Consider the following 11,743-nt stretch of genomic DNA (forward strand, 5'->3'; position numbering starts at 1 on the left):
CTGGGATAGACTCCAGCACCCCATCCCGCAACCCTAGTAAGGAAAAAGCGGTACAAAATGAATGAATGAATGAATGAATGTGAGTGTGAATGGTTGTTTGTCTTTATATGTGCTCTGTGATTGGCTGGCCACCAGTCCAGGGTGTATCCCGCCTCTCTCCCTAAGACAGCTGGGATAGACTCCAGCACCCCCGCAAATCTAGTGAGGATCAGCGGTATCGAAAATGAATGAATGAATAATTGTATTACTCCTATACTGTTTTTGATAATTGGCTTTTGTGGACCAATAAGGCACAAAAACACCTTTCTGGTAAATGGTAATTAATAATATGTATTTCTTGTGTTTATAGTGTGCAATAATTCTATCACACAAAACGTATAAAATTGAAAGTGGAAAAATTGCAATTCTGCACAAAAAATATCGATAAATATGGGTAAATAACGCAGACAGGAAGTAAGGTGTCATCATTGCTTCATTCATAATGTCACACTGTCAATTGCGTGGGTTCTCCCCCCCACACACACACGCGCACACTTTTCCACGTGATTTGTCGTGACTGCCTCCCCCTTTCTCTATCTCTCCTTGTCCTTGTACGACGTAGCAGTCACACATTCCCTGCTTCCAGTTTCATATATTTAACAATTATTTTATTTATATTGAAACGAACAAGGGTATATTTTTAAGGTTGATTTTTTTAAAAGTATTTTTAGTGGGGGGGCTGGATGATGGACGAGCGAGCCGAGAGGATTTTTTTTTTTGGAGTGCGGTGTTGGGACTCGACGACATGACTGTGCAGCACCAGCAAGGGCATTAAAAAAATTATTATTATTATTATATAAAATTTTATTTCATTTCTCGCTTTCTGGATTTTGACGATTAAGCGGAGACAATGGCTCACCTGATCCGACACAAGCTGACCAACAAGCTGACCAACGCGGCCCACACGGTCTCCAACAAGTCCCAGGCCAAGGTCAGCGGCGTGTTCGCCCGCCTCGGCTTCCAGGCCGCCACGGACGAAGAGGGCGTGGGCTTCGCGGAGTGCGACGACCTGGATTATGACTACAGGCAAGGCATGCAAATGGACACCTTCCAGGGAGGGGACGACGATGACGGTGGCGGCGGTGAGGGAGGCCTCGAGGCCGGGGACAGCCACTACCAGAGGGACGGAACCGGACCCAGGTCCGCGTCACTTAAGACCGGGGGATCCCTGGACGAGGACAAGCCCAAAATCACGTCGTGGGAGGCTGGATGGAACGTCACTAATGCCATTCAGGTACACGTCGTCCGGATTGGGCCTAATGTCACCTTGAACGCAACACGGCACAGGAGGACAGCCTATTAAAATACGACAAAAAAAATAATGTTATACAATTTCAACATACCAAAAATACATTAAAATGTATACAATTTTTTTATGTAAAAAAGTACATAAAAATTACAACTAATAAAGGCTACAATGAATTAAAAGACATTTTGAAAATAGTGTTATAAAATCCCTACTATTTAAATCTTCTACCCTCAGGGTGCGAATTTTATTTTGGTAGCAAATACAGAAATATTAAAAAAAACACCGAAATCAACTATTAAAAAATGATGTTTGTTTTTATTTTAAAATTAAACCGATGTATTGGTGAAAGAAAAATTATGTAAATCCTTTTTATCAGTGCTGTGGCTCAGTGAAGGCGGCAAAAATTATAATAATAATTTTAAAAAAAAAGCAACAAAAACCTACTGTTATAAGATTTATAATACGGTTTAAATCCGAAATGAATGAATTTAAATGAAAGGGTCAAACCACTGGTGATTGGTGATAAGGGGGGATTATGTAAATTATGTTATCAACAATGTAGCTGTTTTTATGCAATTAAAAATATTTAAAAGCAGTTTTATAAATTAATATTGATGAATTAAATGATTTTGTTTAGATGATTCGTCTATGGTATAAATAATTAAAAATATTTTTTTTCTGTAATGAAAAGATTATGTAAGGTGCAGCCTCCATGTTTTGTGACGGTTCGGCCGTGCTTGTTTGTCCCCCCCCCCTGCAGGGCATGTTCGTCCTCGGCCTGCCCTACGCCATCCTGCATGGTGGCTACCTGGGTCTCTTTCTTATCATCTTTGCAGCAGTGGTGTGCTGCTACACGGGCAAGATCCTCATCGCCTGTCTCTATGAAGAAAACGAGGATGGTATCAAAGTGCGGGTCCGCGACACCTACGTGGACGTGGCTAACGCCTGTTGTGCACCACGCTTTCCCGCTCTGGGCGGCCACGTTGTGAACGTGGCGCAAATCATCGAGCTGGTCATGACGTGTATTCTGTATGTGGTGGTGAGTGGCAACTTGATGTACAACAGCTTCCCGGGTCTTCCTGTTTCTCAGAAGGCGTGGTCGGTGGTGGCAACGGCGGCGCTTCTTCCCTGCGCTTTCCTAAAAAACCTGAAAGCCGTGTCCAAGTTCAGTTTGCTGTGCACGATAGCTCACATCGTTATCAACGTCCTCGTGATTGCGTACTGCCTCTCCCGTGCTCGTGAGTGGGCATGGGAGAAGGTGAAGTTCTACATCGATGTCAAGAAGTTCCCCATCTCCATCGGTATCATCGTCTTCAGCTACACTTCGCAGATTTTTTTGCCGTCGCTGGAAGGCAACATGCAGCGGCCTTCCGAGTTCCACTGCATGATGGAGTGGACGCATATCGCCGCCTGCGTTCTCAAGGGTCTCTTCGCCTTGGTGGCATACCTGACATGGGCCGACGCCACCAAGGAGGTCATTACGGATAACCTCCCGTCTGCTATCCGTGCTGTTGTCAACATCTTTTTGGTAGCTAAAGCGCTGCTGTCCTATCCACTGCCTTTCTTCGCCGCTGTTGAAGTCCTGGAGAAGTCGCTGTTCCAGGATGGTGGGCAGGCCTTGTTCCCAAATTGCTACAGCCCAGGCGGCCAGCTCAAATCCTGGGGTCTGGGGCTCCGTGTTGCTCTTGTGGTGTTCACTCTTCTAATGGCTGTGTTTGTTCCGCATTTTGCGCTTCTTATGGGTCTCACCGGGAGCCTCACAGGCGCCGGTTTGTGCTTCCTGCTACCAAGCCTCTTTCATCTGAAGCTGCAGTGGAGGAACCTGCTGTGGCATCATGTCTTCTTCGACGTGGCTATTTTTGTCATCGGGGGTATTTGCGCCGTATCGGGCTTCATTCACTCCATTGAAGGGCTCATAGAAGCTTTCAGGTACAATATCCAAGACTGAGAGCTTTTTTTTTTCATCCCAAACCGCTACCTGACCAGGCAGGTGGCAGTGACCTCATCCAGAGGAAGAAAAAACAATTATATTGTGTAAATTGTATAACTTTTGATTTTGCCTTTTTGTGATGATGACGTGCAATAATAAACTCTACAATCATGGTGTAATATAAAAGTCTCCTTTACGGACGGCGAAGACACTGTGTCCTCAAGTCACGTGTGTGTGTGTGAGTACGTGTTCATACTCGGGTTTTGCGTATGTCACGTACTGCATGTGCGTAAAAAACTGTTTTGTTTGCTGTTTAGATATTCCAGCTGCTACTTAGCTAATACGTCCCACATGCAAAACAATAATTTCGGAAAAGAAATATACACCCTCTTCAATTATGTTTGTGTTCTGTGGTCAAACTGCTGCCATCTTTATGTTTATACGGACATTTTAACATGCTTAACTGTTATACAAGTGTAAAAAAAAAAAAGTGAACCGATGCTACCGTCAGCATACTTCGATAAGTATACTGTGTACACTACTATGTGTCTCAATTTGCGTGCTTCCATACATATTATAGTGTACGGTAAAACCGTTCAACCAGGGATATAAGTACATGGCGTCCATATTATACATAATGAAGTGTATTGATGGGAGTATTGGAATTGAGACACAGGTTGTGTACTTTAGTTTATGAGTGTGTGTCTATGTGTGGACAAGATTTTTAATACCAAGTGGTCTATAGTGTGGAAGATGGAATCCAGAGTGGGGTGCTTAGGCAGGATGTTGCATGGCTGACTAATATTTTGTGAAGAGGGTGTTAAAAATCATTGTAAATAAGTTCATTTTTTTTAAACTTTAATAATGGTTCGGAGTGCATGAGAAAGTTAAAATGCTCTTTGACCGCCACAACATTAATAGAGCCAATGTTTTCGTAGCGGTAAGAAGCAAACCGCAGTCCGTATTAATAGAGCTGATGTTGCAAACAATAGTAAAATGCAATATTTTAAAACGTATGCAGAGGTAAATGAGGTAAAACTCATGATACTTCAATAATTTGGATATCACAATATTAATGCAATACAGGAATGCACAAACCTCTTAATAAAAGCGAGCCAGCACCCTGCAGTAAAGATGGTGGTCATAACCTGCCGTGAATATATTCTGTGTAGTGGTTTGACTAATACTCATCTTTTTTTTTTTTTGGGGTACATTTCTTCAACTTCGGTAGAGATCGTTTGTTTTCTCTGTGTCATTCTGGATGGAGTGAATTTAAAAAGTGCAAGCAAGTGGCTCCTCTTTGTGTCGTATGAAAAAGTGTTCTGTTTGTTGGATGATATTCTCTTCCCTGTGGAACCTGTCAATTTGTGATTTAATGCAACTAATCATGGTGTGTGAGACAAAGAGTATTTGTGGAATGAAGAGATCAATAAATGAAATATTTTATGGCTGCTGATGACAATGTTTTCTTGTAGAAAATGGGATTTATACATACAGTAAAGCGAATGATCTTGAACTAGCGTTTTTGCCAGTAGGCCCTTAAAGACTGACTGATTCAGATATAAAGATCTTTGACTATAGTTTTTTTTTTACAGTCAAAGCAGAGGAGCGCTCCTGTCATGTACAGTAAACAATCTTTGCAGTGGGTCCTTAAAAACAGCAAAGCACTGCTCTTGTTATAACACTGAAACGGGGGAAATATGTGAATAACGATGGCCGGACACGATGTCTCCCTCTGGCATCCTCATCAAGAATGCTTTTTTAAAAAATTATTTATTTCATACACACACACACACACACACAAAAAACATGTATGTCAAGCACACAGTCGCCATTTTGTTTCCCACAAGTAGACCTGCACAGCAAATCAACAAAACAACAAACCCTTTCTACTTTTTCAGTCAACTCAAACACAAATAATTTGTATGTTATTTTAAACATCTAAATAAACATATATATAAATACATACATTAAACATAAACCGTGACATTACACTCCTAGCAGACGTCTGTTAGCTAGCATACAGGTCAGTTAGCTATCTTACAGTACCATGTAGCATCTACAACGCCGTACCAAACTATGTCTCAAAAAGTTTCCAAAATGCACCAAACATGTTCAAAAATGCTCACATGTTGCGGTACAGCAACGAGTACATATAATGCCCGTGACATACCTGAAAAAGGGGGAAATATGTGAATAAGAATGGCCGGAAACGATGTCTCCCTCTAGCATCCTCATCCAGAATGATTTGCCGCCGCAAAGATCTCCCCCTTAGCAGACATAGACAATCGATCCCCGATTAACTGATTCAGAGTGAATTGTAAATCAATTTTAAATAGATGTAACCCTTTTTAGTGAGCACATTGCAACACAAACAATATATCACACTGTCATATGAAGACTCTTTGATTAAGGTTTTTACTGTAGGTCCTTAAAAACACCAAAACCCTTTGCATTAGGTCCTTAAAACAGTAGAACAGCGGTGTCGTATGGAGAATCTTTAGCTAGCGGTTTTATCAGTAGGAACAACAGAACATTCTCGTTAAATAGATAGACCAGTTCAACCACCGTCCCGCGGCACAATAGTGTTCCATGAGGAATTATCCATTATCCGTTTTTTTTAAAATTAACATTTATTCATCATTTTCTGCAACTATTATATCATTGTCGAGTGTCCGTGGTGTAAAGACTGGCAGAGCAATGTAATATTCGTCCGTGTGGCAACACGTACCCGATTGCCTCGTTCCGTGGCCGCACGTGAGGTGGTTTGTTTAGATTTTAACAATGTAAACAAACATGCAATGGCTCAGAAAAAACACTGAAATAAACAATCTATTTAATAATACGTATTAGTGTTGCTTTGATGAAAAACTAAAGAAAAGGACAGTTTCACTTCAGTTCAGCAATTGTTTTTGGGATAGCCGCCCACACAAACACAGAAGTCATATGTTAGGTTTCACTTCTCAGTAATACAGGAAATAAAACACTGTATTATTTCAGAAACGGCCGTGAAAGGCAGCAGCTTTTATTAAAGTAGCCTCGATTCTGATATCAAAATGCTTCTTCCAAGCGTGATAATGGCACTCATCTTTTGCACATATGGAGAAAAAAACCCTGCAGTACAAGTCATCCTGACCAACAAAGGACTCCAGTATGGTAAGTAGATCTATATCAATTACTATAACAAAAAGCATGCATGTTTTGTGTGTTTTTTTTGTCTCTGACATGCAGGAAAAACCGTTGCTGCGGACTGGATTCAGGAAAATCTGGAGTTTGTCACATTCCCTGATATGGACGGTGAAATACCCCTCAGCTTCCTGGGACACATAGGCTACACGCTAACCGGGTATAGGACGACATAGCCATTTTATTTGTAGTTCTATCATGAAATACCGAATTGGTACCAAAAAAGGTGACATTTTGCGCTACGTTTTACTATAATTGACAGTAACATTCCACAAAAATGTTGACTTAGACATTGCCTGTGGCTTTTTATACATGGATGACAGTTAAGAATGCTAAAATGTAACTTCACACATTGTATGTACAGTTTAAGGTTTTAAGTCTGACCCTGGAACTCATAAAAGGGCACGTTAAGTTTCTGCTTGACTTTATTTTAGTTTTATTTAGTTGTATAAGAAATTCCTCTGATTTTGGGAACGGACAAAGTACATTCATGCATTCTTAAAGGTGACCTATTATGCTTTTTTCTACTTTTCTGACCTATAAATGTAGTTACATTTTGTATTCTCGTGTTAAACCATGCCAAAGTTTCAGATAATGAGGTTTCTGCATTTAGAAGTGAGCACTGAAAGAAGTTTGGGATGGCTCAAAACACTTGGTTTCAAAAGGCGTGGTTAAAGTGACCCTTTGTGATGTCACAGAGGGACAGACTTCCTTATATGGTTGATATTTAGGAAGCACTTTGAGCGTGTGACCAATCACAGTATCGTGGGCATACCCGGAGGCGGGCTACGAGTGGAATAAATTAAAAACAGACCGTGTACTTAAAAGTAACTTCATTGTTCGTTCTAGTTTTTCCACTGGAAAATAATGATAGAAATATAAATAATCTGTTCCAAGGTCAAGCTGTGGCCATCATGAAACCTTTACTACTACAGGCAATGTTTGATGTCACGTTTTTAAAGAAATACAATGCAGCTAAATAAAATTAAAATAAAGTAAAACATGCAAAACATGTTGCACTATTTTATTAATAGAAGTGTGTACTTAACTTGATTTTTTTTCTTGTCTTCTCCTTTCTTGAAGTGTCACCATAGCCAAGTGTGACTTTCCGGAGCCATCGATAGAGTTCTACCAAGACGTCTCAGGACTGAAGATGTCCATTGTAGGTTTCAGCATCGCACTGACAGGAGCTTGGCGGGCCCACTGTGGGATAATGTGAGTGAGAAATGACGTTAATTCTTGATTTGACACTTCAGATAGATAATTCGATACAAGATGTTTGCTAAATTCACATTTGGAAAAAATGTGCAAATTAGTATTATTATAATTATTTACATATAGTTTGTATTTTCAGATACGGAAGTGGCTTTTTCGACATGGCTCTGTTCGGAGTGGACTTGGTCTCGGTAGTGCATCTGGGGAGCGACGCTGATGGACATTTGTCTTTAACCAACGTGAGCTGCGATACTCAAACTCGAGACGTGGACTTACGTTTCTACGGCGGCTCCAGGTAGCACATATAAAACTCATTTCATAATAGTTTTATAATAGATTGTAAAAAAAACAACAAAAAAAACATGCATGTTTGCAGTTGGATCCTCCAGCCTTTTGTGAAGCATCTCAAAGCGCGAATCAAAGGTCAAATAGAGGGCAAAGTGAGTGTTCTGCTTTTTAACAGTTAACGTGTGGATCTTTGACTAGAGTTTTGTATAATACTGTCATATACAGTACAGTATATAGTAGTAGTCTATACATATATAAGTATATGTGGATGGATTATATTAAAGCATTGTCTTATTTTTTTAACTAACACATATAAGCTTTTATATAGACAATCTTTGTCCCGATTTTTGCAGCAGGCGTATAAAAAAAAACCCAAAAAATCCAGGGCACTCCTGTCGTTATATAGAGGATCTTTGGCTAGCCTTTAGCACTAAGGTAACATGGACGATTTGATTTGATTCCTGTTATTCGTGTTTTTCCACAAAGTCCTTAAAAACTACATTGTATGTTTTTATTTGGATTTAATATGTGTTGTCATGAGATTAATGTTTCAATAAAAATAAAAATGTTTCCATTCTCGCCAGCTTTGCGACGCTGTGGAAGAACTTATCGTGAACTTGGACCGCCATCTACAGGCTATGAACGGTATTGCACTACTGATACAAAAAGAAACTCTACCAAAAAATTGTGACAAAAACTAAACATTTCAGTTCTCTTTAGTCACTTTCCAGGTGAATCGAGACCTGATTCTGGACCTGCCTCTCACTGGCCAACCTGTTATTGACGCTTCAAGTCTTCGCCTTGGTTTTCAGGTCAGGAAATATACATATTATTTTTATTAGTTTAAGCTAACACATAAATATTTGACGTACATTTTAAGGGAGAATTCTACAGCATCAAAAGGCCAAAAGAGCCACCCTTTGAGGCCCAGCTTTTCGTGGTACCTGAGTATCCGGCCTATATGCTGTCCATGGGCCTGTCTGACTTCACGTTCAATTCCGCTTCCTTTGGATACTTCTCAGCTGATTTAATGCAGATCTTTATAGATGACAGCATGGTGAGCTCACCTGAGAAGACAAAATGGCCGCTTGTAGTTGGAAACGTCTCCAGAGAATACCTAATAAAATAGCACATTTACATTTTATGTTATAAATTGTTGTTTTATTTATTCAGATACCTCCCAGATCACCTGTGCACCTTAACACCCGCTCGCTGGGTCCCTTCATTCCTCAGGTAAGCCATTATCTAATCACGTGTCCCAAAGGAAACAAAAACTCCATTAATTTCTCAATTTTAGCAATACCTAAAAAGGCCGCTAGATGCCAGTATATATCACCTTCTTAATTAACCGTCTATTTTGTTGTATATATTAATTTAGTATGTGTCTTTACCATAATACCAGTGTCTTTAGTTTGTTATCATATTTAATTAACTGTTTTATTATAACATAAATGCATAATTAAACATTATTTTATTTTATTATTCATGGGGATGAATAAAGTATCTACCTACATAAAGTGTAAAAATAAGAAAATTCAGACATGTCTTTAGTTTATCATATTTAATTAACTGTTTTATAATAACATAAATGCATAATTAAACATCATTTTATTTTATTATTCATGGGGATGAATAAAGTATCTACCTACCAACATAAAGTGTAAAAATAAGAAAATTTAGACATACATACCAGTGTCTTTAGTTTGTTATCATATTTAATTAACTGTTTTATTATAACATAAATGCATAATTAAACATATTATTTTATTTTATTATTCATGGGGATGAATAAAGTACCTACATAAATAAAGTGTAAAAATAAGAAAATTCAGACATACATACCAGTGTCTTTAGTTTGTTATCATATTTAATTAACTGTTTTATTATAAAATAAATGCATAATTAAACATCACTTTATTTTATTTTGTTCAATTTTATTCTATTCTATTTTATGTTTTTTAATTATTATTTTTTACTAATTTAATTTAATTTAATTATTCATGGGGATGAATAAAATATCTACCTACCTACATAAAGCATAAAAATAAGAAAATTCAGACATACATACCAGTGTCTTTAGTTTGTTATCATATTTAACTAACTGTTTTATTATAACATAACTGCATAATTAAACATCATTTTATTTTTTTTATTCAATTGTATTCTATTCTATTTTATTTTTAAAATTATTATTAATTTAATTTAATTTAATTATTCATGGGGATGAATAAAGTATCTACCTACCTACATAAAGCATAAAAATAAGAAAACTCAGACATGCGTGCGTGCCAAAATTTCCAGCAATGGGTGGTTGTAGATGACCACAATGTACCCCACCGGACATCTGATCCAAATGTGGATTGTTTAGCCACACAAACCATTTAAAATGAAGCTTTGCTCAAAGTCACCCACCTTTAAAAGTTTTCTCAGACCCCCCCCCCCCTCGATGGGAAACTTAATTCTTCCACAGTTGCCAAAGATGTTTCCAGACCTGCCCGTGGTTCTGCACACTTACGCCAGAAACTTCCCGGTGTTCTCCTTCCACCCTGGGGTCATCACGCTCAACTTGCCTGGCGCGGTGAAGGCCTTCGCCATCCAGCCCAATGCCACATGGACCCCACTGTTTAAACTGCATGTGGTGAGCACTACACTGGCCTCTGTCCTGTGAAAAATTAATTAAAATTAATTAAAATTAATTAAAATTAATTAAAATTAATTAAAATTAATTAAAATTAATTAAAATTAATTAAAATTAATTAAAATTAATTAAAATTAATTAAAATTAATTAAAATTAATTAAAATTTATTAAAATTTATTAAAATTAATTAAGTTATGTTGGCTTGTATTTAATATTGAAAGAAAAATTTAACTTCTTTTTTTTAATGAAGGATTCAAACTTCAAGGGCAAAATGTGGACGGATGATGGATTCCTGAAGGGCTCGGTGACAATGGACAAGTGAGAGTACAATAATGGTGTCTGTTTTTGAACAAAAAGTAATAACCTCTTTTCAAACAGTTTCACACTGACCCTGGTAGCAACTGTTATCGGACCCTTTAAGGTACACGCTTGCTTCAGAATAAAATATTGGAGCCTCAAGTTTAAAAAAAAGGTTCTCTTTGCAGACCGCTGCTTTGGAAAACTTGGCAAAGATGGCGATGAAAATGTTTGTTTTGCCTTACATCAATGGTGAGTTGGATTACACTCAATTAACCAAGCATTCATTCTTTTATTTATTTATTTTTTATTCATTTTTCCTGAAATTCTAGTACTTGGATGTTGATTGGATGTTGCTTGATTTGCAGACAAACTGTCCACAGGCTTTGCTTTACCACAAACAACACAGGCACTACTGGTCAATTCGGTTCTTACAGTAGAAGAGGTGAGTACTACTAATAAAAACAATTGGAGGAATTTAAGAGGAGACTTATTGTTGATTTTTGTGCCCCCCGCCCCTCCCCCCACACCCAACAGGGATTCGTTGCTTTCTGTTCGGATGCTAAACTGCAGCCAAGTGACCGCCGTCTTAGCTAGCACACATTTGAGCACACATTTTTTTTTTTAATCATTGTGTTCATTTTTACTTTTCCACGCCTCTTACAATTACTCACTAAAGGCATGGCTGTAGACTACTACCATGTATCTCGTAGGACATATCTTAGTGTATGAAAGTACAACAAGGAATGCTTCACCTTGTAGTAAAAAATGGCACATCGTAATTCTAATTAATTAAAATTAGATTAATTAATAAAAAAAATCTAATTAATTAGATTAATTAAGTAAACACAATCCAATTATTTGAATTTAATCAGATTAAAATTAATTAATTAAAAATAA

General features: G+C 37.9%; 2 protein-coding genes across 3 annotated transcripts; both read left to right on the plus strand.

Moving 5' to 3' along the window:
- Positions 1 to 560: 560 nt before the first annotated feature.
- LOC131137575 (vesicular inhibitory amino acid transporter-like) lies at positions 561 to 4,674 on the plus strand. Its single transcript, XM_058085690.2, has 2 exons — positions 561 to 1,273; positions 2,049 to 4,674. The coding sequence occupies exons 1-2, from the start codon at positions 890 to 892 to the stop codon at positions 3,234 to 3,236; spliced, it is 1,572 nt and encodes a 523-aa protein (XP_057941673.2). The 5' UTR covers positions 561 to 889; the 3' UTR covers positions 3,237 to 4,674.
- Positions 4,675 to 6,228: 1,554 nt separating this feature from the next.
- On the plus strand, positions 6,229 to 11,681 carry bpifcl (BPI fold containing family C, like). 2 transcript variants are annotated; one of them, XM_058084687.2, is made up of 15 exons: positions 6,229 to 6,374; positions 6,450 to 6,564; positions 7,488 to 7,619; positions 7,759 to 7,914; positions 7,996 to 8,059; positions 8,492 to 8,552; positions 8,628 to 8,719; positions 8,788 to 8,964; positions 9,081 to 9,140; positions 10,378 to 10,545; positions 10,797 to 10,864; positions 10,925 to 10,967; positions 11,032 to 11,095; positions 11,212 to 11,288; positions 11,381 to 11,681. In XM_058084687.2, exons 1-15 carry the CDS (start codon positions 6,275 to 6,277, stop codon positions 11,438 to 11,440), a joined length of 1,437 nt encoding a protein of 478 aa, XP_057940670.2. In that variant the 5' UTR covers positions 6,229 to 6,274; the 3' UTR covers positions 11,441 to 11,681. The 2 variants fall into 2 exon arrangements, with proteins under 2 accessions (XP_057940670.2, XP_057940671.2); XM_058084688.2 differs by lacking the exon at positions 7,996 to 8,059 and having other exon boundaries at positions 7,759 to 7,858.
- Positions 11,682 to 11,743: the final 62 nt, after the last annotated feature.

Source organism: Doryrhamphus excisus, linkage group LG17 (genome assembly GCF_037039965.1).
Source record: "Doryrhamphus excisus strain RoL-2023G ecotype Guam linkage group LG17, RoL_Dexc_Guam_v1.1, whole genome shotgun sequence".
In the NCBI taxonomy this organism is placed as follows: Eukaryota; Metazoa; Chordata; class Actinopteri; order Syngnathiformes; family Syngnathidae; genus Doryrhamphus; species Doryrhamphus excisus.

Coding starts and splice junctions, on each gene's coding strand:
- LOC131137575 (XM_058085690.2), top strand. CDS start 890: ATGGCTCACCTGATCCGACACAAGCTGACCAACAAGCTGACCAACGCG. Junction 1,274..2,048: donor ACGTCACTAATGCCATTCAG/GTACACGTCGTC, acceptor CCCCCCCTGCAG/GGCATGTTCGTCCTCGGCCT.
- bpifcl (XM_058084687.2), top strand. CDS start 6,275: ATGCTTCTTCCAAGCGTGATAATGGCACTCATCTTTTGCACATATGGA. Junction 7,915..7,995: donor CGTTTCTACGGCGGCTCCAG/GTAGCACATATA, acceptor GCATGTTTGCAG/TTGGATCCTCCAGCCTTTTG. Junction 11,289..11,380: donor CGGTTCTTACAGTAGAAGAG/GTGAGTACTACT, acceptor CACACCCAACAG/GGATTCGTTGCTTTCTGTTC.